The sequence below is a fragment of the Salmo trutta genome, chromosome 34 (assembly GCF_901001165.1).
Source record: "Salmo trutta chromosome 34, fSalTru1.1, whole genome shotgun sequence".
NCBI lineage: Eukaryota > Metazoa > Chordata > Actinopteri > Salmoniformes > Salmonidae > Salmo > Salmo trutta.
In genome coordinates, this window is record NC_042990.1 from 9,571,109 (window position 1) to 9,598,985 (window position 27,877).

At 41.6% G+C, this 27,877-nt stretch overlaps 2 protein-coding genes across 5 annotated transcripts; both read right to left on the bottom strand.

Moving 5' to 3' along the window:
• Window positions 1-1,764: 1,764 nt before the first annotated feature.
• On the bottom strand, window positions 1,765-27,672 carry LOC115173512 (zinc finger protein 227-like). 4 transcript variants are annotated; one of them, XM_029731658.1, is made up of 9 exons: window positions 26,915-27,666; window positions 21,892-22,094; window positions 20,857-20,961; window positions 20,687-20,779; window positions 19,060-19,170; window positions 18,790-18,913; window positions 18,167-18,234; window positions 4,258-5,677; window positions 1,765-4,086 (listed from the first exon to the last, which is right to left on the bottom strand). In XM_029731658.1, exons 1-9 carry the CDS (start codon window positions 27,255-27,257, stop codon window positions 2,204-2,206), a joined length of 4,350 nt encoding a protein of 1,449 aa, XP_029587518.1. In that variant the 5' UTR covers window positions 27,258-27,666; the 3' UTR covers window positions 1,765-2,203. The 4 variants fall into 4 exon arrangements, with proteins under 4 accessions (XP_029587518.1, XP_029587519.1, XP_029587522.1 ...); XM_029731659.1 differs by lacking the exons at window positions 1,765-4,086; window positions 4,258-5,677 and adding an exon at window positions 14,100-17,120 and having other exon boundaries at window positions 17,254-18,234; window positions 26,915-27,665; XM_029731662.1 differs by lacking the exons at window positions 1,765-4,086; window positions 4,258-5,677; window positions 18,167-18,234 and having other exon boundaries at window positions 18,897-18,913; window positions 19,060-19,749; window positions 26,915-27,672.
• LOC115173513 (zinc finger and SCAN domain-containing protein 20) lies at window positions 9,135-13,164 on the bottom strand. The gene is made up of 2 exons (XM_029731663.1): window positions 12,643-13,164; window positions 9,135-9,452 (listed from the first exon to the last, which is right to left on the bottom strand). The coding sequence occupies exons 1-2, from the start codon at window positions 12,980-12,982 to the stop codon at window positions 9,238-9,240; spliced, it is 555 nt and encodes a 184-aa protein (XP_029587523.1). The 5' UTR covers window positions 12,983-13,164; the 3' UTR covers window positions 9,135-9,237.
• Window positions 27,673-27,877: the final 205 nt, after the last annotated feature.

The window sequence follows — 27,877 nt, forward strand, 5'->3', positions numbered from 1 at the left end:
GCGTCTACACAAAGCAATGCTGGTAAAGTGATCAGATAATGCACAACGTCTTATTTTCTGGCAATTTATGTTAGGAATTAACAGTTAAAAAGTGTCTATTTAGTGTTAAGTTTAGCTGCCAGTGTCAATAATACATATTTGAAAACAATAACTTTATGCCTACCTGTTAATTTCGACACAGGCATATAGCCTAGGCAGGCTATGGCTGGGAAACTCCTGGAACTCTGTTCGAGAGAGAATACTGTTATGTAGAAAGAATGAGACTAGCTAAATTCTTTATAAACCGCTACAGCTCTCCTTGTGACCCAACAGAACAGGAGGCGGATACAGTGGCTCCCGTAGGACATATAAAGTAAGTCAAAAAGGAACAACAATAATTGACAAGGGCTACATAGCGAACATAAAAATACAACCGTTTATTATGGATTCTCATGACATTAGGTTGGCATACTCTACGTAATGTATGTCAATTGACGCGCTCTACTCTCGCAAGCAAATTTTGACGCCGTCGACGGCGTCACTGTGTGGTTTCGGCTTAAGTCCTATCCTCAACTGATTTCAGCCAGTGTATGGCTGTGGATTGACTAAATTGTTTGAATGGAATGTTGGCATATTTACGGTTAATAAAAAAAATTATATTTTTTGTCATTCCTCTAAAACTGTCTTGCTAGCTAACACAAATACAGTGCAGGGAAATTCTTCACAATATCTTACCACAGCACTGGCAAACCATGGTTGACAAACTCCCTGACCAATATGACTGACCTTTGGACCATCATAAGAAGGTTCATGAACATTCTAGTATTCAAAATGATATAAATGTAATTATTTACATCTTTTCTAATCCCCTTTAATTTATTCCCCTACCACCCCTCCCGATTGCACTAAACTAATAGACAACCATAATTCTACTAACAGCTATTTTTCACTCACATGTACAGTACATGTAGTTAAATAATTATACATACAGTACCAGTCAAATGTTTGGACACACCTACACATTAAAATATTTTTCTTTATTTTCACATTGTAAGACAAGACATTAACAACATCAAAACTATGAAATAACACATATGGAATCATGTAGTAAGCAAAAAAGCGTTAAACAAATCTAAATATATTTTATATTCGAGATTCTTCAAAGTAGCCACCCTTTGCCTTGACAGCTTTGCACACTCTTGGCTGGTTACTGCATGATTCCACATGTGTTATTTCATAGTTGATGTCAATGTCTAGTTTTACAATGTTGAAAATAGTACAAATAAAGAAAAACCCTTGAATGTGTAGGTGTGTCCAAACTTGACTGGTACTGTATGTATAATTATTTAACTACATGTACCGTACATGTGAGTAAAAATAGCTGTCTTCACTATTATTCTACAATGTAGAAAATAGTAAAAATAAAGGAAAACCCTTAAATGAGTATGTGTGTCTAAACTTTTGACTGGTACTGTATATTCCTAATTTTCTCTTTCTGCAAATGCTGGATTATCACCCACAGCGGTCAATCCATCAATCAATCCTTCTTCAAGCCTCAAATATCCACAGATTAAACCATCTTTCCAAGTATAATGCCATTTTGCAATTGAAACCCATTGAAAACCTATGGTTTGAATTGAAGAGGGTGGTCCATAAATGCAGACGAAGGATATCAAGGATCTGCAATGAACGCGAGGCATTCATTTTGACCCCTACCTTTAAAAAATAAAATAATTGTTAAACAAAATCTCTTCATGTGAGCAATTGTATAAAATAATATTTTCCTTTTTTAAACATACAATATAGCTCAGTATTTCAATTATCTATTTTTGTCATTTTTACTCATCTTTATCAAGGGTGTCAATCATTTCGGACCCCACTGTAGTTTCAATTTCGTTAGCCTTGCTTAGGAGGACTTAGTTTCCCCCCGCTGCCCTTCCTTCAGTTGACTAATGGCAGATCAAAACTAATTTCACACATATAATAGATGTCGCCTACAGACCAGTTTAAAATCACAATAGTCTGATGGGTGACAATATTAGGCTATCAATTGCCAATTGTGAATGAAGGATTCAGCACCGAGCATAGCGCCTCGGTGGGGTTTCGCTCATATGATGATGAGTAATATGTAACGTAACAATTACTACTCTCAAATGTAATGAGCAATATATAACAGATTACTTTCATGAATCCAAACACTGATCGAGGACCACAAATCCCAACATTACAATGATGTGTAATGTAGGGGTGTATAATGTAGGGGACTCGTATGGCTATATAAACACAACTTGTTTTTTTGGTGTACCCTCAAAAGTGTTCTACGGTTGAAAGCCATGCCACATGCTTGACATTTGAACGGTTTCTCTCCGGTATGGATGAGCATATGTCGTTTTCTATCTTTGCTGACATAAAAGCGTTTATCGCATATGGGGCACGGATACGGCCGCTCCCCCGTGTGTCTCCGTAGATGCTCCTGCAGCTCACTCTTCTGCCTACAACCTTTTCCACATTCTTGGCACTTGAACGGCCGTTCTCCAGTGTGTGTCCGGGTGTGTATCCTCAATTCAGCTGTAGATTTGAAACCCTTCCCGCAGAGATCACAGAGGAACGGTCTCTCGCCAGTGTGGATTAACATATGCCTTCTTAACCATACCAACTGAAAAAACTTCTTCCCACAGTCTGGGCAGATGAAAGCGGCATCTTTGTGATGTAACATGTGTTGTTTTAATAGCTCTCTTCTCTGGAACCTTTTCCCACAAGTGGAGCAAGAGTGGGGTTTTCCCTCAACGTGACTCTTAGAGTGTGATTGTAGTAGTTTTTCACTCCGGAAACCCTTTCCACACTCGGCGCAGAGGAACGGTTTCTCCCCTGTGTGAATTCGCTCGTGAATAGTTAAGGTATACTGTGTTCGGAATAGTCGCTGGCACACTGAGCATTGGTAAGGAGTGGACTCATTTCTCTGATGTAAGCGCAGCTCAGTTAATGAAACAAAAGTCTTCTGACATGAAGGGCATGGGAACGGTCCCGTAAATTGATGAGTACGACTGTAGTGGCTCTTCAGGTCCATGCCCTGAGAAAAGATCTCTTCACAAAAGGTACACTTCAAAATGTCAGGGCACTTGTTGAGACTTTCCTTTTGGTGAGAAGCAATGTGCCTTACCATGGTTGCTTCAAATTTAAAAGTCTTCTGGCATACAGGACATGCTTTGGGAATTGTCTTTTTATTAGAGGACTGTGCTGTAGTGGTGGGAACTTGAGAGGTTGTTGGTTCCTGGGTTGCTGTACTGGAAGGCTGAGGAATCTCATTTTTCTTTTCTTTAAGAGTCAGCGACCATGCTGGCCTACTCCCATTTTTGTGACTTCTCTCTAACCGACAACCTCTTTTGCTCTGCTGGTGTCTCTTCCTTTGACTGTGGGATACAAAAGCCTTCAAACATCGGGGACACTTGAAGCGGCTTTTGTCTGGGGCATGATGGTAAAAATAGTGGCTTTTCAAACTAGACGTTTGTGAAAAAGTTGCATGGCATACAGGGCACGTTTTGGAATTATTTGTATTTAAGGAAAGTCCTGGAGTTATGCGGGCAGAAGGTTTTTTTGACCCTAACTCCTTCCTTTTTTTGACGGCTTCACTTGTAGGACAACCTCTTTTGTTACTCTGGTGTTTCTTCAAAGCACTGAGGAAGGAAAAACCCTTCAGACAAAGAGGACACTTAAAAAGTCTTCTGCCTTTGTGAAACACAATAAGATGCCTTCTCAACATATACTGAAATTGAAAAGTCTCATGGCATAGATGGCATGTTTTTGGATCAGTACTTGCATTACTGGACTCTCCCGAGATCCTGTCCTTTCCATGCTGGTGTTCATTGACCCCCTGTTTCATCATCTCCTCACAATCATTCTGCCAATGTTTTTGTAAGTCGTCCGGGTGGTCAAAGCCTTCCCCACACTGGGTGCACTGGTGAGGGCTCTGCTCAGTGTGAGATCTCATGTGTGTTGTCAAATCTTTTGCTTCAACAAAACTCTTCCCACATAAGGAGCATATTTTGGCACGTTTGCTTCTTTTAGTACACTGCCCTGTGGTATGGGAAACAGGACGAGGATCACCACCTGGTGTTGAGAGGAGAGAAGATCCATTGTTAAAGGACACAGAGGATAGAGATGTCACTCTCAATCCAGTTATTACACACACACACACAAACTTAAACCATGGAATTAATTCTACACACACACAACTTCCATACATGTCATAAATATATTGTTTAAAAATGTTTTACTCACCTGTCACAAGACCGTTGTCATCAACTTGGGTTTGCGGCACTACGGGTTTAAGTTCCAAATCAGACACATCTTCAACTGCCTGTTTTCTTCCAATATTCATTCGGCTGTCACTTTCATCCCTCTTTCTCTCTTCCGTTTGCTCTCTGGTGGGCGTCTCGCCTTTCCCTTTTCTAGAAACCACTTCCTCATTTAGATGCTCCGACTCGACATCCACAGAAGGCCCTTCATCCTGATCTGAAGACACGACTTCATCGGAAACCTTGACAGTTTCCTTGGAACCAGGCATGTCAGGCATGGCGGCGAGAAAGTTGTGCAGTTCAGAAAAGAACGGACAGGTTGCTCGGCCACTACTGCTTGGGTTCCTCAGTGCTTGTCTGTAGCTGTGCTTCATGTGCTTCATCTTTGATTGGCATTGCTTCCACGTCCTTTTGATGCCAATGTTCTTTAGCCGCTCTGAAACTTCACTGTACGCATGTTTTTTTCGGTAACTCTGCTCCATCATCTGAAGAACCTGTTTGTTTGACCACACGGAGATCAGTGCTTTCGTCCCCTCCAGGGTCCAGGTCCGTGTATCATTGTCTACCAATGTTGTTGAGGACATATCTTCAACCATCTGTTTGCGACACAGTTTTCTGGGGGGGATTTTCATCTTGCGGTCACTTTGAGGGCTGCAAAAAGCATCATCCCTCTTTCCCTCTTCTGTTTGCTCTCTGGTGAGGGTCTCGTCTTTCCCTTTTCTAGAAACCATTTCCTCATTTAGATGCTCCAACTCGACATCCACAGGCCCTATATCCTGATTCAAAGACACGACTTCATCGGAAACCTTGACAGTTTCCTTGGACCCAGGCATGTCAGGCATGGCGGCGAGAAATTTGTGCAGTCGAGAAAAGAATGGACACGGTCGGCTGCTTGGGTTCCTCAGTGTTTCTCTGTATCTCCACTTCAAGGCTTTTATCTTATTGTGGCACTGCTTCGTCGTCTTTTTGACACCAAGCTCCTTTAAACACTCAGAAATTTCTCTGTACACATGTTTTTTTCTATAACTTTGCTCCATTTTATGAAGAATCTGTTCATCTGACCATACAGAGATAAGCGCCGTTGTCTCATCGGGGGTCCAGCAGGTCCATCCGACGTCGTCTGCTGTCATCGATGACGTTGAGGACATGTCTTCTCCATCTACAATCTCGACCTGTAAAACATTATAATCCAACTGATGTTGCAGTCTCTCCTCATAGTTCTTCTCTCCCCATTCTTCGTTCCTTCTATCCGTCATTTCCACTGCCTTCTTAACCGTGTCCAAACTCATCCCCAGCTCCTTCTCTGCATTATCTTGCTCTATCAAAGTGTCCCTTTCTTTTCTGGGTCCACATGTGGCTTTAGACTGGCTATGTGAGCGTGCTTCATCAATGTCCATTTCCACCCTCTCTGAGAATGTGTGAGACAGTGAAGAGAGGATGCGATCATCAGCACAAGATGAATGAGCTGAAACATTGGGGGAAAAAATCAAATATTTTGTCTTCCTGTGACTTTAATGATATATACTCATTGATTCTTGAAGAATATACAGTGCATTCGGAAGGTATTCAGACCCCTTGACTTTTTGCATATTTTGTTATGTTACAGCCTTCTTCTAAAATTGATAAAATAGTTTTTTCCTCATCAATCTAAAACACAATACCCCAAAGTGACAAAGCGAACAGGTTTTTAGAAATGTCTGCAAACGTCAAAAAAAAAAGAAGAAAAAATTACATTTACGTAAGTATTCAGACAATTTACTCAGTACTTTGTTGCAGCACCTTTGGCAGCGATTACAGCCTCGAGTCTTCTTGGGTACGATGCTACAAGCTTAGCATACCTGTATTTGGGGAGTTTCTCACATTCTTCTCTGCAGATCCTCTCAAGTGCTGTCAGGTTGGATGGGGAGCGTTGCTGCACAGCTATTTTCTGGTCTCTCAAGAGATGTTCGATCGGGTTCAAGTCTGGGCTCTGGCTGGCCCACTCAAGGACATTTAGAGGCTTGTCCTGAAGCCACTCCTGTGTTGTCTTGGCTGTGTGCTTAGGATCGTTGTCCAGTCTGAGGTCCTGAGCTCTCTGGAGCAGGTTTTCATCAAGGATTTCTCTGTACTTTGCACTGTTCATCTTTCCCTTGATACGGACTAGTCTCCCAGTCCCTGTGGCTGAATAAAAGGGTGCCAGGTTTCCTCCAGATGTGACACCTGGTATTCAGGCCAAAGACTTCAAACTTGGTTTCATCAGGCCAGTTAATCTGGTTTCTCATAGTCAGGGTCTTAGGTGACTTTTGGCAAACTCCAAGCGGGCTGTCCTGTGCATTTTACTGAGGAATGGCTTCCGTCTGGCCACTCTACCATAAAGGCCTGATTGGTGGAGTGCTGCAGAGGTGGTTGTCCTAGATGGTTCTCCCATCTCCACAGAGGAACTCTGGATCTCTGTCAGAGAGACCATCGGGTTCTTGGTCACCTCCCTGTCCAAGGCCCTTCTCCCTCGATTGCTCAGTTTGGCCGGGCGGCCAGCTCTAGGAAGAGTCTAAAGGCATGTTATTGCTTTGACATTATGGGGTATTGTGGGTAGATTGATGAGAAAAAAACGAATCAATACATTTTAGAATACGGCTGTAACGTAACAAAACGCGTAAAAAGTCAAGGGGTCTGAATACTTTCCGAATGAACTGTATATGCTTGTTTTAATCCATTATTGTAAACATATTTGTAAACAAACACTTTATAGCCTCAACATGGTTAAAATGATACATTTTGGAATCATGGATGGTCAGTCCTTGCATCCATAGCGTCGTCTACGAATATAAGTGGTTACATTTCTCCAGACCTATCCCTCAGATGTTTACCAAATCGATACCTTGAAAATGGAAACAGTGCGTCACCCATAGCTTACGCCCAGGTTCCCTTTCAAACAATGGGAGCATCTCCGCAAAAGTTCCCGTACAGGGTAGCAGGTTTAAATCTAATACAACGTTTATTTTCCACTTATGAAAACAGAGCTGGGGGGGAAAAAAGCCTACCATTAGCGAACAAGTGGCCATGGCATCTGTGGTGCTGGAGGAGAGTCTTCAAAGGCTGAGGTTGAGTCACAGACTGTGCACACTCCTTCAGCATAGAGGGGGCAGGTCTGAGCCAGGATGCAGTCTGAGAACGGGAGGTGGTTTTAAACGTGCAACAAATTCAATTGACCAAGTAACAAGAACGTATGGTACACTCAGCAATATGACAACATCAATTCAAAAAACACCGCTGGCTCTTCCCAAATTGCTCATACCTGTTGAAATGTTGGTGTTGGAAGCAGTTTCTCCAGCCTGGAGAGGAACTCCCACATCAGAGTCTGCAGTGCTGTGTCATACATGGGGCCAAATTCCTCTGGAAAAACTTCCTAGAAGAGTCGAGTATAACAGATTAAATAAATGCATAATTAGTAACTATACAAGTCCACTCAATATTAGCTAATGCAAGCTGAGATTCAGCAGTACTGAGTAAGCCAGTAACAAGGATTTCAATGGAATAGGATGTAGAATAGATTGTGTATGCACTGCTGTTCAGTTTACCTCCTTGATTTAAATGTCAGTTTAGCAGAAAAATTGTTCTCACACGAACCTGGAAGAAGTGCTCCCTCTCAAGTGGGTCATCTAGAAGAGTTTGGACGAGTTCCAAGAAGTTTGACTCTGATGCCTCGACCTCTGTATCTATCTACAGAAAGTATACATAACACAGTTAGTAAATTAACCCGGACGGCAGAGTTACAAGTCTTGATCACAGAGTGGCACTCACCTCCTTTTCTCTATGAGTGATGATGCAGGTCCTCATCCTGCTCAGGTGTGGCTGGATGGTCTCCGGGTCGGCTGAATGATCAGAGCGACACAACTCCAGAACCAGCTGTCAACAACAAACAGGTAACACTGAAACATTTTGGACGCAAACCAATCTGGCAGTGAGTACGATATAGGAATGTTCTAGTATGTGGTATTTACTATAAAGTCAAAGCCTGTATCAAGTGAAGCCATGTCACTCAGTCCCCATATTGGCTACGCCCACAGGGCGCTTGTTTTCATGAAAAGACCACAGCTGTTTGGCTGACACAGAAACTGTGACAGAGAGCATGATCAGAGAAAGCAGCAAAAATGATTGGTTACGTGGGACTAGCACAACCTTCCTGCTGCAGAACCCATTGTAAATTAGCTATATGGTATTCCTCCACTTAGTACAAAAAAAATATGGTCTAGTTTTAGAGGCCCTTACTGTAGAGGACTCAACAATGATCATGGTGTGTGAAATATAACATTAACACTGATTGATTAGACATGATTCCATTTGAATTATTTATATACCGTAATTTCCAGACTATTGAGCGCACCTGAATATAAGCCGCACCCACTGAATTTTTTAAAAATTATTATTTTGAACATAAATAAGCCGCACATGTCTATAAGCCGCAGGTGCCTACCGGTACATTGAAACAAATGAACTTTACACAGGCTTTAACGAAACACGGCTTGTAACAAAAATAAGTAGGCTTTAACAAAAATAGAATATTTGCAGTAAACAGTAGCCTACCAAGAAAGTAATTGGTCACTATCTTCCTCCTCCTGTGCACTGAAACCACTGGTCATCTCCTTTCAAAAAACATTTGAAAGCGGGAAAAATCCATATATTTGCCGCGTCATTGTTTAAGCCGCGAGGTTCAAAGCGTGGGAAAAAAGTTGCGGCTAATAGTCCGGAAATTACGGTACTTGTTTGATATTTTATTGCATTGTTAGAAGCAAGTAACATACTGTATGCAATTCGCTGCACTCGCTATAACATCTTCTAAACTGTGGACGCGACCAATAAACTTTGATGTGAATTTTTCTATTTTTACCTTTATGGGGAGTCCCATTGAAACCAAGGTCCCTTTCACAAGGGAATCCTACATGCGGACAATATCACCCAACTTCCTACCTCAGCCACACCCCTCTTAATTTCTCACCTGTGCTCGCAGCCCCATGATGAGCTGGACTTTCTCTCTGTAACTCATCAGGTCAGGGGTTATCTCCAACACAGTGGTTACAAACTCCTCCACCAACCCGTAGTCCATTGTGTCTCTGCGCTGAACAACTTGCCATAGAGCTGCGGACACCAGCCGCAGTGGAGGAACCAAAAGACGCAGAGACGACAGAGGAAGAGGACGACCTGGTAGGAAAGAAACACTTTGTCGACGTTCCAAGCCACCTTTATTGCGATTGCGGACTATCAGACTTTTACATGTCATGTGGTTTTGTTGCTGGGTAGCCTAATGTGGGTGGCAGTAGTATGGAGCGAAATACCTGCCAAAAGGTTGAACTTATGTATCGTTAGGATCGTAAGAAAAGCCATGCATGAAACGTAAACGTGAAATTTTATCTGTGAACATACAAACACCATGTTACGATTACGGACTAACATTGTAGGCTTGAACAAATCTTGTGTTGCAATTCTGACATATACAATAATACCGTTCAGAGTTTGAACAAACATAACACACACACAAACAAGCATAACACAGTATAAAAAAAAGTTACGTAGACATCCCCATGCATGCACCTTATCAAAATATGACTAATTCAGTATTGCACCACCCCATTCTCTGGGCTCTGTCTGCAAACATAACCAGTAGTATCTACCAGGAATAATGAATCATTACCAGTAGTATCTACCAGGAATAATGAATCATAACCAGTAGTATCTAGCAGGAATAATGAAACATAACCAGTAGTATCTACCAGGAATAATGAAACATAACCAGTAGTATCTACCAGGAATAATGAAACATAACCAGTAGTATCTACCAGGAATAATGAAACATAACCAGTAGTATCTACCAGGAATAATGAAACATAACCAGTAGTATCTACCAGGAATAATGAAACACGGAACAATAATAGATCTTTGGTGAATCTATGAATTATGTATGGCCACTGGAGTCTTCTCCACTCAAAATATATTACAATATTTTGATATTTATTTCATCACTAAATTTTGCCAAAGCATATTCTGTAGGAGGGGGTTATATGAATATAAAATAATTTAACATGATTTATATCAAATCGGGTTTTATGTTTTTATTTCACCTTTATTTAACCAGGTAGGCTAGTTAAGAACAAGTTCTCATTTACAACTGCGACCTGGCCAAGATAAAGCAAAGCAGTTCGACACAGACAACAACACAGAGTTACACATGGAGTAAACAATAAACAAGTCAATGACACAGTAGAAAAAAAGAAAGTCTATATACAGTGTGTCCAAAAGGCATGAGGAGGTAGGCAATAAATAGGCCATAGGAGCGAATAATTACAATTTAGCAGATTAACACTGGAGTGATAAATGAGCATATGATGATGTGCAAGTAGAGATACTGGTGTGCAAAAGAGCAGAAAAGTAAATAAAAACAGTATGGGGATGAGGTAGGTAGATTGGGTGGGCTATTTACAGATGGACTATGTACAGCTGCAGTGATCGGTTAGCTGCTCAGATAGCTGATGTTTAAAGTTGGCGAGGGAAATAAAAGTCTCCAACTTCAGTGATTTTTGCAATTTGTTCCAGTCACTGGCAGCAGAGAACTGGAAGGAAAGGCGGCCAAATGAGGTGTTGGCTTTACGGATGATCAGTGAGATATACCTGCTGGAACGTGTGCTACGGGTGGGTGTTGTTATCGTGACCAGTGAACTGAGATAAGGCAGAGCTTTACCTAGCATAGACTTATAGATGACCTGGAGCCAGTGGGTCTGTCGATGAATATCATGAACATGTGGACTTTGAAAATACCATGGGAGAGGTTAAATATAGTCTGGCATAAGCTTATTCCCACACTTTACAATAACTCTGCAGTGGTCTTAGGTAGTCACCGTATAGGCTATTCCCTCCATCGACACACTGCTGCCCAGTTAAAGAGTTTGATCTCCATGCAGCACCACACGCCTTAGGAAAAGCACCCCTTCTGGAGGCATGCAGTCAGAGTCATTATACCCTAATTTGACTATTTGCCTACTAGCCAAATAAAGTGCAGAGCATGCGATCTTCAGTTTCTTGGCAATTTCTTGCATGGAATAGCCTTCATTTCTCAGAACAAGAATAGACTAATGAGTTTCAGAAGAAAGTTCTTTTTTAGCCTGTAATCAAACCCACAAGTGCTGATGCTCCAGATACTCAACTAGTCTAAAGGCCAGTTTTATTGCTTTTTTAATCAGAACAACCGTTTTCAGCTGTGCTAACATAATTGCAAAAGGGTTTTCTAATGATCAATTAGCCTTTTAAAATGATAAACTTGGATTAGCTAACACAACGTGCCATTGGAACAAAGGAGTGATGGTTGCTGATAATGGGCCTCTGTTGATATTTCATTAAAAATCAGCTGTTTCCAGCTACAATAGTCATTTACAACATTAACAATGTCAACACTGTATTTCTGATCAATTTGATGTTATTTTAAGTGGACCAAAAAATTGCTTTTCTTTCAAAAACAAGTACATTTCTAAGTGACCCCAAACTTTTGAACGGTAGTGTATGTTCAACCTTTTGGCAGCTATCTCACTCCATACAGTAGCCTAGAAGCTTGCCATCTATTGGACAGTTTGTTACTACTTCTACACCGTCTGTGAAACAGAAATGAGTAAACTACATGAATGAAGGTGACTACGATTTTTTTTTACAATAACAGCTTACATGCATTTATTTGACACATATCTATTTAACAACTAACCTATACTGCAGTCAATTTAACATAATGAAGCTTTGGTTTTCAGACATTTTTTTTTTTTTTTTTTAAAGTTAAACCTCCCCACCTTGCCTAAATCTGATCAGATTTTGTTTTTGTTAACAGCAGGGCCCAGTTTTTCTTGTGCAAGGCACTTAAACTCTCCCAGCTGTTCTCCATCCAGGGGTGCTGCACACTGTGCCTCAACGTGTGTGTGTGTGTCTGGGGGATATTGGGAAAGACAGAGGACGAATTTCCATTTCAACTAATCTTGTCCTCCAGCCAGCGCTCTCTTTTGAACCTATATGTGGTCGCAATTAAGCCTGGTTACATTCTTTACACAGGCAGCCCAATTCTGATCTTTTTTTCACTAATTGGTCTTTTAACCAATCAGATCAGTTCTGTAAAAGAGTTGCTGTGAGAAGAGCTGATGTGATTGGTCAAAATATCAATTAGTGGGGAAACAAATAACTGAATTTGGCTGCCCATCTAAATGTATCCTTAAACTATTGGAAGACGATCTGTGTGACTGGGTTTACACAGGCAACCCATTTTTTTTTTTTTTACACCAATTGGTCTTTCGACCAATCACATCCGATCTTTTCACATGAATAGTGTGACACTGAAAACTACTCATTTCAATTTGCTTACCATTATCTTCCTCATCGTCGGTTTCCTTAGACTCAGGCATGTCAGGCATGGCGGCGAGGAATTCGTGCAGTTCAGAAAAGAATGGACACGGTCGGCTGCTGCTTGGGTTCCTCAGTGTTTCTCTGTATCTCCACTTCAAGGCCTTCATCTTATTTTGACACTGCTTCCACGTCCGTTTGACACCAAGGTCCTTTAGCCGCTCCGAAATTTCGCTGTAAACATGTTTGTTTCTGTACGTTTGCTCCATCTTCTGAAGAATCTGTTCGTTTGACCATACGGAGATCAGCGCCTTTGTCTCCTCCGGCGACCATGTCCATCCGACATCGTCTGCCAATGACATTGTTGATCTAGTTTAGTTGATAACAGCCTACAGCAGCTAGTAAGTTAGATAGTACAAGGTTAATATTAGTGGTAGTACCTAGCTAAATTCAAAAGCTTCGGTCGCCTGAACAGTGGACTACTCCCTCTTTGGCTGGCTACTTCCAGGCGTGACGTAATGACGTCATTTACAAGGAACAGTGGTCGAGTTCCAGGTGGTCTTCTTTGCAGTCGTGCTGCGTGTCTGAATATTGCCAAAGATGTTAGAAATTGAAAGGAATACGTACCAATTTACCAAAGCAAGTTCGATTTAAATGTCTGTAAAACAGTCCAGATGATGGTATCAATGTCTGCACACTGAGTTCAATTTAATCATAATACATAATACATATAGAAATGGTGAGGTCTAACATAGTTCCATATTTCAGACATTACAGAGAAGCATGTCTATTTATTCATTTAACTAGGCAATACATTTTATATTTATGAAGTACTTTGAAAATGTATCTGAAAGAGTGCTTTCATGTTCCATCATAGACCTATGAATTAAAATATTTACGCAAGAAGGCTTACCATTTGTCCTATGGTTTAGTTATCAGTGGCGGACTTACCCTCAAGGGGCCTCGTGAAAATGATTATTTTAATTTTTTTAGGAATCCAGTCTCAATTTACTGTTGGTAGTAGAATACACAAGGTTGCAATTTCTAAATTTGTAGTGCATCAGTCACTCAGTTAGCCCACATCAGTTAAAATGTTATATATTCCTAGGTAAATTAGTCTCGCCAGCTATCTCAACCTTGTAATAATCAGGGATGAATTACCGACCAGGCACGAAGAGCACCTCCAGGGGCCCCCCTCTAGCCTTTTGGGGGCCCCTCTTGATTTTGTTATTCAACCAGATATCGTATGAACATGGCATAAATCAAGGCAAAATGTGTATAATTGCAGGAAATTTGTTTTTAAAATTGCAAATGTTTCTCTTCACCACATAGCAAAATGTGCAGTATTCCAGGAAAGTAGCTTTAAAACTACAATATTTTCTCTACTCATAGCAAAATGTGTAGAATTGCTGAAAATGGACTTTAACATTGAATTTGATCATAAACCATTGAATCATACTCCTCCCAATAACAACACAATCCTTTATAATCATTTTATTTCGGTCATCCCAAAAAAATTGACATAGTGGCGTTGAACAATTCAAGCACCCAATCAATATGACTCGAGTCTGATAATCTGTGCAATATGACTGAAATGCAGCCAAAACCATCAGGGTCATTCCTACAATGTGGTGCTTCTACTGTTCACGGGAAATATCACTTCTTATTTACTGTAAAATGTTGATTCCAAAAGGCTTTAAATATAAAGGTCAAGTGTCTTACCTTAAAAACACAAAAATGTGGATCTTGTAAGGGAATTCTATGCATTTTGCACTTTTTTTCAGTGGATGTAGGTGTTTTTTTGCCATGAACTCGAGTGTTATTCATCAACGTCCATGAGAAATAGAACCCATCAAATATTTAAAAGCTTTTATTATTTTATAGTCCTAGATAATTTCTTTCTTCAAAAGGTTTTTTCATGATTATTGTATTTATTATTTTATTTGTTTTCTGTGTCCCTGATGTCACTTCCCACCCTGTTATTTTGTTGTAATGCTCCTTTAAAACAGCCCCTTCCTACAATGTCACCACATAGAACTCGCCAGCTTGTGGTCCTTTAAAGCAGAAATTAGTTACCTCAAGTTCGTTCAGACATTCCTATGGAGAAAGAACAGGGTTTTGGGTTAAATGCCGATAATAAGGTCAGAGGTTAACACAGGCTTAGGCGATCTTATATACGTTTTGTTTATTATTACCTAAATGTTTCAAACCTCAAAGTCTAGTTACCTGACGAAGATTATCTCATAGAACAAAACAGGTCAGATCTCCTAAGCCTGTGTTTACCACAGACCTTATTTTCGGCGTTTATCCAAAAACCCTACAAAAGACGTCATTCATTTCCCCATAGGCTTTGTCCAACGAACCATGGAGTTAGTGCCTACAAAAAGACACCAATATTTACTATTTCTCTCTATTCAGGAAGTGTCATACTTTTTTTGTTTTCCCACCAATGGTGCAAAGCTAAATAAACACTTATCTATTTTCCCATGTTGTTATTCTGTATGTCCCACTCAAATTCCTCAAAATGTTAAAACGTTTGATAGGGAAGTTAAAAATCCGGTTCAAGTGTTCACCATTATGCTACCTCAACTTGCTCACTCACAGAGCTATGGCTAATTTAGGCTCCAAATTTCCAGTTATGTTGATTATGCACCTAACCGGTTGGAAAATGCACCTAAACATTTAAGTGCCTGAGCTTGACCAATATGTCTTTCATAAAGTCAAACATGTCCTTTTTCTGATAGAATACAACAACAAAATCTAAAAGATACTTTTCCCCCAAAAGCTAGGTCCAAAAAGCACCGCAGACTAGGAATGACCCAACTAACAACTAAAATAACCAGACGCTATGCCCATGCCTTTAAAAAAAGTAATGTAATAACAGTCACATACATAACACGTCCTTGAAGTTCTTTACAAAATCCATCATTGTAACAAAAAAACAAACATAGGCTACAACTCCGTAGTTTATATTGTTGTCACTTTGTAAACAAATACTTTTTCTTGGCTTCAGATCTTAAAATGTGGCTTAAAGGAACAGGTCCAGTTCTGTCAGTCAGGAAACCACTTATTATAATGATGTGCTATGTAGGGGACTTGTGTGCCTATATGAACACCTCTTGGTTTGTTGGTGTACCCTCAAATGCCCTTTACGGTTGAAAGCCATGCCACATACTTGACATTTGAACGGCTTCTCTCCGGTATGGATGAGCATATGTCGTTTTCTATCTTTGCTGACATAAAAGCGTTTATCGCACACGGTGCACGGATACGGCCGCTCCCCTGTGTGTGTCCGCCGATGTATCTGCAGATGACACTTCTGCTTAAAACTTCTTCCACATTCTGGGCACTTGAACGGCCGTTCTCCAGTGTGTGTCCGGGTGTGCAGCCTCAATTCAACTGTAGATTTGAAACCCTTCCCGCAGAGATCACAGAGGAACGGTCTCTCGCCAGTGTGGATTAACATATGCCTTCTTAACCATACCAACCGAAAAAACTTCTTCCCACAGTCTGGGCAGATGAAAGCGGCATCTTTGTGATTTAACATGTGTTGTTTCAATAGCTCTTTTCGCTTGAAACTTTTCCCACAATGGGAGCAGTTGTGGAGTTCTCCCTCAATATGAATCTTAGAGTGTTCTTCCAGGGTTTTTGCATCCCGGAAACCTTTTCCACACTCAGCACAGAGGTACGGTTTTTCCCCTGTGTGAATTCTCTCATGAACAGTCAGCTTATCGAGTGATAAGAATGATCGCTGGCACAAAGAGCATTGGTAAGGTGTGGACTCATTTCTCTGATGTAAGCGCAGCTCAGTTAATGAAACAAAAGTCGTCTGACAAGAAGGGCAGGGGAACGGTCCCGTAAATTGATGAGTACGACTGTAGTGGCTCTTCAGGTCCATGCACCGAGAAAATATCTCTTCACAAAAGGAGCACTTGAAGACGTCAGGGCACTTGTTGGGGGTCGAGTTCAGTCCGACAACATTTTCATTTGACCCTAACTCCTTCCTTTTTTTGACGGCTTCACTTGTAGGACAACCTCTTTTTTCACTCTGGTCTTTCTTCAAATCACGGAGGTACCCAAAACCCTTCATACACAGAGGACACTTATAAAGGCTTTTGCCTTTGTGAAATACAAGAAGACGATTTTTAAACACATACTGAAATTCAAATGTCTTATGGCATAGATGGCATGTTTTTGGATCAGTACTTGCATTACTGGACTCTCCCGAGATCCTGTCCTTTCCATGCTGGTGTTCATTGACCCCCTGTTTCATCATCTCCTCACAATCATTCTGCCAATGTTTTTGTAAGTCGTCCGGGTGGTCAAAGCCTTCCCCACACTGGGTGCACTGGTGAGGGCTCTGCTCAGTGTGAGATCTCATGTGTGTTGTCAAATCCTTTGCTTCAACAAAACTCTTCCCACAAAAGGAGCATATTTTGGCACGTTTGCTTCTTTTAGAAGACTGCCCTGTGGTATGGGAAACAGGACGAGGATCACCACCTGGTGTTGAGAGGAGGATACAGAGGGTAGTCACTCACCTCTAACTTGAGACTTGGAATTACATTTTCTACACACGTAAAACATCCATAAATTAATATATTGTTTTAAGTGATATATCAAATGTTTTACTCACCTGTCATCAGAAGGGTTTCATCAAGTTGCGTCAACATCACTACGGGCTGAAGGTCCAAATCTGACGTGTCTTCAACCATCTGTTCGCAACGGTGGGATATTCTTCCCATTTTCACCCTGCTGTCACTTTGAGGGCTGTGAAAAGCCTCATCCCCTTTCCTCGCTTCGGTTTTCATTCCAGTGAGTGTCTTGTGTGTCTCTTTTCTGGAAGCCATTTCCTCGTGTAGATTCTCTAACTTGACATCCACAGAAGGCCCTTCATCCTGATCTGAGAACATGACTTCTGGATCTGAAACCTTGACAGTTTCCTTCGACTCAGGCAACCGGATATTAGTTGCATCAGGCGTGGCGGCGAGAAATGTGTGCAGTTCAGAAAAGAATGGACAGGTCACTCGGCCACTACTGCTTGGGTTCCTCAGTGTTTGTCTGTAGCTGAACTTCATGTCCTTTATCTTTGTTTGACACTGCTTCCAAGACCTTTTGACGCCAAGGTCCTTCATCTGGTTTGAAATTTCGCTATACACATGTTTTTTTCTGTAACTTCGTTCCATCGCCTGAAGAATCTGTTTCTTTGACCATACAGAGATCAGCGCTTCCGTTTCCTTTGGGGACCAGGTCTGTCCGACATTGTCGGCTGTTGTCAATGACGTTGAGGACATGTCTTCTCCATCTACAATCTCGACCTGTAAAACATTATAATCCAACTGATGTTGCAGTCTCTCCTCATAGTTCTTCTCTCCCCATTCTTCGTTCCTTCTATCCGTCATTTCCACTGCCTTCTTAACCATGTCCAAACTCATCCCCAGCTCCTTCTCTGCATTATCTTGCTCTATCAAAGTGTCCCTTTCTTTTCTGGGTGCACATGTGGCTGTAGACTGACTATGTGAGCGTGCTTCATCAATGTCCATTTCCACCCTCTCTGAAGGTGGAAACTTGTGAGACAGTGAAGAGAGGATGCGACCATCATCACAAGATGAATGAGCTGAAATAGTGGAAAAGAGAGAACAATAAAATTGTTATTGTGATTGCTACATGTTTTTTTTTACCTTTAAATTCATTATATACCCATTGATTCTTGAAGAATATAACTTATAAATGCTTCATGAGCTTAGTTCAACTGTCGTACACCATCAGAACCACAAATATAAGATTGTTTGTAAACAACGTAATTGTAAAACACTATATAGCCTCAAAACATGGTTAAAACTATTTTTGGTATCACGGATGGTCAGTCCTTGCATCCATAGCTCTGTTTAGGAATATGAACGATTTAATCTTTCCAGCCCCATGCCTAAGCTCTTTACCAAATCGATATCTTGAAAAGAACATATTAAGCGTAAATGAATGCAGAGCCACGCTGCTTCCGCCCAGGTTTCCTTTCAAACACCAGGAACATCTCACGCTCTGCAAACGTTACACGTCCAGTGTAGCAGGACTGTTCGTCTCTGAGCAGGTGGTTACAGACATGATTTAAAATGTTGCAAAACAGTTATTTTCTACTGTTATGAAAACAGAGCTGGGGGGGAAAAAAGCCTACCATTAGCGAACAAGTGGCCATGGCATCTGTGGTGCTGGAGGAGAGTCTTCAGAGGCTGAGGTTGAGTCACAGACTGTGCACACTCCTTCAGCATAGAGGGGACAGGTCTGAGCCAGGATGCAGTCTGAGAACGGGAGGTGGTTTTAAACGTGCAACAAATTCAATTGACCAAGTAACAACAAGAACGTATGGTACACTCAGCAATATGACAACATCAATTCAAAAATCAGCCAAGGCTGACACTGCTGGCTCTTCCCAAATTGCTCATACCTGTTGAAATGTTGGTGTTGGAAGCAGTTTCTCCAGCCTGGAGAGGAACTCCCACATCAGAGTCTGCAGTGCTGTGTCATACATGGGGCCAAATTCTTCTGGAAAAACTTCCTACAAGACACATTAAAGTGCATCTGAGTGGTGTACAACAGATGAAATGCATTCTATTGACATCATTAGTAGCTATACGTTGTTGGATTCAAGCTTGAAATATACTTCTTCATGTTTCCATACTAGAACTTATTGATTGACCTTCTTGTTTCTAAGGAGGGAGGCAAAAGGGCAATAGTTAAGTCTCTGATAAGGCAGGCCAGCTGCAGAACGAGGGAGGAGCGACGATTGCATCTCGAGGTCAAGTCAACTGATGAAGTGAGAAGAAACCTCCTGGGGGGGGGGTCCCACCACAACAACTCTCCTACTACAGTCCTCTCACATAAATACAATTCCACGCCCACAAAGGTTCAAGTGTCAGGCAGTGAGAGGACCCAATTAAGTTCCTGCCTAGCAACAGAGATGTATTGGCTATCTAGACGTGCAAAGAGTTGACCCCGCCTATTAGAAGGTTATAAATACATGTGCTTGTGTAATCATACCTCGTCTTTGCAGCTGTATGACCCAGTGGGTGAATAAACTTGGTTTGAGCTTTTTCTTAGTTGTCCGTTTGAGTTTTTAACTCCGTTTGTTCAGAACCTAACAAAGTCAACTCAATATTAGCTAACACATACAAGTTGAGATCCGGCAGTACCGAGTAGTGATGAGGATTTCAATGGAATATCATTTTTTGTATTTTATTAGGATCCTCATTAGCTGTTGAAACATGACATAATACAGAACATTAATAGACAAGAACAGCTCAAGGACAAAACTACATACATCTAAAAGCAGCACATGTAGCCTACATATCAATGCATACACACAAACTATCTAGGTCAAATAGGGGAGAGGCGTTGTGCCGTGAGGTGTTGCTTTAGCTGTTTTTTTTTAAACCAGGTTTACTTTTCATTTAAGCAATATGAGATGGAAGGGCGTTCCATGCAATAACGGCTCTATATAACACTGTGTGCTTTCCTGAATTTGATCTGGATTTGGGGAGTGTGAAAAGATACCTGGTGGCATGTCTGGTGAGGTAACTGTGTGAGTGTCAGTGCTGTTAAATGTGTTAACATGAATTTTCAACACAGGTGATTCGGTCAGTCTCTCCTCAACTCTCAGCCAAGAGACTGGCATGAATAGTATTTATATTAGCCCTCTGACGTACCGCTCTGTTCTGGGACAGCTGCAGCTTAACTAGGTCTTTCTTTGCAGCAGTTGACCATATGACTGGACAATAATCACGTTAAGACAAAACTAGAGCCTGCAGGACTTGCTTTGTAGAGGGTGGTGTCAAAAAGCAGAGCACCTCTTGATTATGGACAGACATCTCCCCCATCTTTGCAGCCGTTGAATCTATATGTTATGACCATGACAGTTCACTATCTAAGGTAACGCCAAGTAATTTAGTCTCCTCGACTTGTTCAACAGCCACACCATTCAGAATGAGGACAAGATTGTGCATACACACACTGCTGTTCAGTTTACCTCCTAGATTTAAATGTCAGTTTAGCAGAAAAATTGTTCTCACACCAACCTGGAAGAAGTGCTCCCTCTCAAGTGGGTCATCTAGAAGAGTTTGGATGAGTTCCAAGAAGTTTGACTCTGATGCCTCGACCTCTGTATCTATCTACAGAAAGTATACATAACACAGTAAATTAACCCGGGCGGCAGAGTTACAAGTCTTGATCACAGAGTGGCACTCACCTCCTTTTCTCTATGAGTGATGATGCAGGTCCTCATCCTGCTCAGGTGTGGCTGGATGGTCTCCGGGTCGGCTGAATGATCAGAGCGACACAACTCCAGGACCAGCTGTCAACAACAAACAGGTAACACTGAAACATTTTGGACGCAAACCAATCTGGCAGTAAACTGACTTGTTGCACCCTCGACAACTACTATGATTATTATTATTTGACCATGCTGGTCATTTATGAACATTTGAACATCTAGGCCATGTGCTGTTATAATCTCCACCCGGCACAGCCAGAAGAGGACTGGCCACCCCTCATAGCCTGGTTCCTCTCTAGGTTTCTTCCTAGGTTTTGGCCTTTCTAGGGAGTTTTTCCTAACCACCGTGCTTCTACACCTGCATTGCTTGCTGTTTGGGGTTTTAGGCTGGGTTTCTATACAGCACTTTGAGATATCAGCTGATGTAAGAAGGGCTATATAAATACATTTGATTTGAATACGATATAGGAATGTTCTAGTATGTGGTATATACTATAAAGTACAGCCGAAGCCTGTATTAAGAGAAGCCACGTCACTCCGTCGTCATATTGGCTACACCCACAAGACTCTTACTTTCATTGGAAAGACCACAGCTGTTTGGCTAGCATGGGCACCTAGTGTGCGAGCTAAGTAAAAACGAATTAAGACGTCGATACAATACAGCATAGAAAGCTTCTGTTTAGTGTCTTGCAACAATTAATGTTGTTATTTGATAAAATTATTTATCCGACTAGTCCTTCTCCTGCGCCTATCCATCCAGACGGCATGATCAGAGTGTGCAGCTAATATGATTGGCCATATGGGACTAGTGCAACCTGCCCCGCCTCCTGCAAAACCCATTGTAAAATCAGTTATATGACATACCTCCACTTAGTAATACAAATATGGTATAGTTGTCAGGGCCCTTACTGTAGAGGACGAAACAAACATCGATTTCAGTCTGCAGGGTGATTTTGACAACACAACGTCACCCAACTTCCTACCTCAACCACACCCCTCTTAATTTCTCACCTGTGCTCGCAGCCCCATGATGAGCTGGACTTTCTCTCTGTAACTCATCAGGTCAGGGGTTATCTCCAACACAGTGGTTACAAACTCCTCCACCAACCCGTAGTCCATTGTGTCTCTGCGCTGAACAACTTGCCATAGAGCTGCGGACACCAGCCGCAGTGGAGGAACCAAAAGACGCAGAGACGACAGAGGAAGAGGACGACCTGGTAGGAAAGAAACACTTTGTTGACGTTCCAAGCCACCTTTATTGCGATTGCAGCGTACAGATGAGCAGATCTCACACATCATGGTGATGTTTTGTTGCTGGCTAGCTAAACGTGGGTGGCAGTAGCCTAGAGATTTACCTTCTACTGGACAGGTTATATAGCCTAACTACTTCTCCGCTTTCATGGTGAAACAGACTTGAGCCTACACGAATATAGGTAACTAAGATTTTTTTTGTTTAAATAGAGCCTGCATTTCACTTACATGTAAGTACATGCCTTTATTTGATACTTCAATATAACAACTGACCACATACTATACTGCAGTCAGTTTAACATAATGAAGCTTTGGTTTTCAGATGAAAGTTTTTTTTAAACCTCCCCCACCTTATTTACACTGAAAATATCTTGCTTGTGGTGCCTTTCAACTTTCTAAATCCACGCTGCAGCCACCCTTCCAGCGGGATCATGATTAACGGCATCAAAACAATCCTAATCACAGCCTTTGGGTTTGGAAAAATGCAAAAACATTTATTCCTGAATAAAAGGTCAGATTGGATTACCAAATATGAATCCCTATTCCGAGAATCGGCATCGCATTTTTCTGTGTTGAAATACCCAATTAGATTTCTAAAACTACAGTTTTGAAAAACTGTGCCCTGCTGTTGTGTTCTTGAGCAAGGCACACCTAGTAAGCAATACTATACATTAAAAAGTGAAATACTGTAACTATGTTATCATAAAAATACAACTCCAAGCTAGAAGTATCAGAACTACCTTTCTAAGTGTTCTAACCTTATGTGTGTGATAGGTCCATTTGCTGTCATCTAGTGGACATTTTGCTCTATTGCCCTCAGCTATGTTTCCACTGTTCATGTTTGCTGTGTTCTAGTGTACTATGGAATATATTGCTTTCTTATTCTTGACACTTCTCCCAGTCATATTTAAGGTTAGAACTACCTTTCTAAGTGTTCTGATACTTCTAGCTTGGAGTTGTATTTTTATGACAACATAGCTACAGTATTTCGCTTTTTAATGTGTATAGTATTGCTTACTAGGTGTGTCCAATCAATTATGTAACCACTCCCTCTTCAAATTAGGGCTAACTGGAAAAGCTGTTCAAAAGAGGACATTGTATTATTTCTTTGTACTCCCTGACGAAGGCCATGCAGCCAAAACATGTCAGATTTTTAAAACCTTGTTTCTATTGAACATGCCATACAAATAAAGGCATTTTAATTAATTATCCTCCTTTCTTTTTGATGACCAATTCATCCATTTTACCAAAGAGCACCTTCTGTCTACCAAAATGTACTATTGTGTACCTTAGTAGCACTTCCCTTCCTCCTCTTTCTAACATGTAAAGTGTTGGTCCCATGTTTCATGAGCTGAAAGTAAAGATCCCTCACAAAAAGCTTACTTGTTGCCAATTTTGTGCACAAATTTGTTTACATCCCTGTTAGTGAGCATTTCTCCATTGCCATGATAATCCATCCACCTGATAGGTTTGGCATATCAAGAAGCTGATTAAACAGCATGAACATTACACAGGTGCACCTTGTGCTGGGGACAATAAAAGGCCACTCTAAAATGTGCAGTGTTGTCACACAACGCCACAGATGTCTCAAGTTTTGAGAGAGTGTGCAATTGGTATGCTGACTGCAGGAATGTCCACCAGAGCTGTTGCCAGATAATTGAATGTTCATTTCTCTACCATATGCCACCAACTTCATTTTAGAGAATTTGGCAGTACTTCCAACCGGCCTCACAACCGCAGACCATGTGTAACCACGGATAGCTGATGAAACTGAGGAGTATTGCTTTCTGTAATGAAGCCCATTTGTGGGGAAAAACAGCAAAAATCATGAAATTGTTGCATGTTGCGTTTATATTTTTGTTCAGTGTGTATGTATATATATATATATATATATATATATATATATATATATATATATATATATATATATATATATATATATATATATAAAATCAGTATACCAAACATTAAGAACACCATCCTAATATTGGTGCACCATTCTTGATACACACGGGAAACTGTTGTGTGAAAAACCCAGCAGCGTTGCTGTTCTTGACACAAAACGAAGCGCCTGGCACCGACTACCACACCCCGTTCAAAGGCACTTCAATCTTTTGTCTTGCCAGTTCACCCGCTGAATGGCACACATACACAATCCATGTCTCAACTGTCACAAGGTTTAAACCAAAAAAAAGTGGATTAAACAAGTGACATCATTTAGGGATCATAGTCTTCACCTGGTCAGTCTGTCATGGAAAGAGCAAGTGTTCTTAATGTTTTGTATCCTCAGTGTATATTTCCACACTATGAAGTTGGAATAATACTGTGACAATGTGAAAATTATGATAATGCCCTTCAGTGTAAAAGCTGTTTGAAAATAACACCTGAAATTTCAGCCTGTTTTGGTGGGATGGAATTTTGGTCATCTTGATATACTAATTTCTAGACAATGGCTCACCCCTCTTCATACTCGGCAACTTCAACCTCCCGACATATGCCTTCAATTCATTTCTTTCAATGCTCTCTCTCCCATCCTTACCTCTTTTGACCTCACCCTTTCCCAGTCCCTTCCCACACAAGGCAGGCAATACTTTTGCCTACTAATCTCACTGCAACCCCCCCTCTGATCACTACTTTGTTTCCTTTTCTGTCTCCCTCTGCTCCAACCCTAGCCACTCAGCCCCTACCCAGATGGTCATGCACTGTCACAATCTTCGCTCTCTCTCTCTCCCACTACTCTCTCCTTTTCTATCATATCATATCATATCTACCTTCTGGTAAATCCTTCTCCCTCCTGTATCCTGATTCTGCCTGTTCCACCTTACTCCCTTCCCTTCCCGCATCCTATGACTCGCACTCAGTGGAGGCTGGTGGGAGGAGCTATAGGAGGACGGGCTCATTGTAAGGGCTGGAATGGAATAAATGGAACGGTATCAAACATATGGAAACCACGTGCTTAACTCCGTTCCTTTTATTCCATTCCAGACAATACAATGAGCCTGTCCTCCTATAGCTTCTCCCACCAGCCTCCACTGTTCACTGTCCCCTTTCCTCCCAGCCGGCTTGGCCCTCCCCTCCTGCTCTGTGGCTGAGTGACTCATTGCAAGCTTACAGAACAGGGCGGTTGGCAGCTGAGCAAAAATGGAGGAAAACTAAATTTACGGAGGACCGGTCATCCTTTCACTCCCTCCTCTCTACCTCTTCGTCTGTATCCATTGCTAAAGCCACTTTCTACCACTAAATTTCAAGCTTCTGCCTCTAACCCTAGGATACTCTTTTCCACCTTCTCTTTCCTTAATCCCCCCCCTTCTGCGGACGACATGGTCAATCCCTTTGAAAAAGGTTGACACGACATCCGCTCCTCACGAAACCAACACTCGACTCCTCTGACTTATACCTGTCTGTAGTTTCTCTTCTTTCTAAAACACTTGAGCATACTTTCTCTGACCAACTCTCTCCATGTCTCTCTCAGAACGATCTTCTTGACCCAAACCAGTCAAGCTTCAAGACGAGTCACTCAACCGGAGACTGCTCTTCTGTGTCACGGAGGCTCTCAGCACTGCCAAAGCTGACTCTCTCGCTCTCTCTCTCCTCTGTTCTCATCCTCCTAGATCTAGCCGCTGACTTGGACACTGTGGACCACCAGGGCTGGGCGTCTCAGGCTTTTTGATTGCTTCCTACATGGCAAGCAGCTCCTATCAGGTGACCAGGGCTTGGTTCTAGGCCCTCTCCTTTTCTCTCTATACACCAAGTCACTTGGCTCAGTCGTATCTTCACACGCTCTCCTTTCATTGCTATGCGGATGACACTACATTCCCCCCCCCTTCTAACACCCAGGTGGCGACACGCATCTCTGTGTGACTGGAAGATATCTCAGCTTGGATGTCAGACACCCACCTCAATCTCAACAAGATGGAGCTGCTCTTCCTCCTGGGGAAGGCCTGCCCTCTTCAAGACCTCTCCATCATGGTTGACAACTCCAGTGTCCCCCACCCAGAGTGCAAAGAACCTAGACAACACCCTGTCGTTCTCTGCAAACATCAAAGCAGTAACTCGCTCCTGCAGGTTAATGCTCTACAACATGGGTAGAGAATGACCCTACCTCACACAGGAAGCGGCGCAGGTCCTAATCCAGGCACTTTGATATTTAGATTTAAAAAACGGCTGTATTGGACCTTTAACGTGTGTGTCTGGGGTGTTGGGAAAGGCTGAGGACGAATTTCCATTCTAACCAAGTGACAAGGGTGGGTATAATTTGTGGAACGTTCCAACAGGAATCTGTTCCAAAAACTTCGTAAATACAAAGTTATTCTGCCGTTATACAACTTATACCCACCCTTGTCACTTGGTTAGAATGGAAATGTAATGTAATTACGTTTTTCACTCACCACGTTTATTCCTAAACATTTCTGTCCTCACTCTGGACAAACATTAAGAATAAGCTACGTGGTGAGTTGATGCCTATTCGGCAACTAGTTAGCTAGGTGAATTGATCAAGCTACTTTGTATGCGTTGTTTGTTGGCAACCTTGTACTTTAAAAGTTTTTGGAACAGATTCCTGTTGAAACGTATTACAAATTATACCCACCCAAATACTGGCCTAAATTGTGACATCGCTCACACACTATAATGCAGACACTTAGCCGGCGACAACAAAACTCTTAAATCTTGAGAAATAAAATATTACTCAATTTGTGTGTAATTTATATCCATACATAGTTCCAAGAAAACAATTAGCGATGATGGTGTGTCACTGAAAACTACACATTTAACCTTTGCTTACCATCTTCCTCGTCGCCAGTTTCCTTAGACTCGGTCATATCAGGCATGGCGGCGAGAAATTCGTCCAGTTCAGAAAATAATGGAAAGGTTGTTCGGCCACTACTGTTTGGGTCTCTTCGTGTTTGTCTGTATTTATACTTCAAGGCCTTCATCTTATTTTGACACTGCTTCCACGTCCGTTTGACACCAAGGTCATTTAGCCGCTCCGAAATTTCCCTGTAAACATGTTTTTTTCTACATGTTTGCTCCATTTCCAGAATATTCTGTTCGTCTGACCATACGGAGATCAGCGCCTTTGTCTCCTCCGGCGACCATGTCCATTCGACATCGTCTGCCAGTGCCATTGTCGATAATGTTGATCTAGTTTTGTTGCTAGTAGCCTACATAATCTAGTAAATTAGCACATGGTTAATATCAGTGGTAGTAGCCAAATTCAATACCTTTGGTCGCCTAAACAAAGTGGTGGGCTACTTCCAAACATGACGTCATCTACAAGAAGCAACGGTCGAGTTCCAGGTGGTCCTCTTTGAAGTCGTCCTGCGTTTCTGAATATTGCTATATCGAAAGATTTTAGGAAACGAAAGGAATACAAACTGACTTGCCGAAGGACAGCATCTGTAGACCGTTTCTCTGTAAAACAGCCAAGTAGATAGTATCTTTCCAATCATAGTAAATGTATTCTATAGAACAGGTGATGTCTGACATAATTCCACATTACCGAGAAGCATTTCGGCTCCACATTTTATGTATATTATGTACTTTGAAAACTTCTCTGAAGGAGTGCCTTCTGAAAACCTTGACACAGAGAGGTGTGTCACCGGGGCCGAGCTCCCTGACATCCAGGACCTATATGTCAGAGGGAGGCCTGAAAAATTGCAGAAGAATCCTCCCGAGCCATACACTGTTCACTCTGCTACCTTCCTGCACATAGCCGCAGGAAGTAGGGGTTCTGCAGTAGTGCACT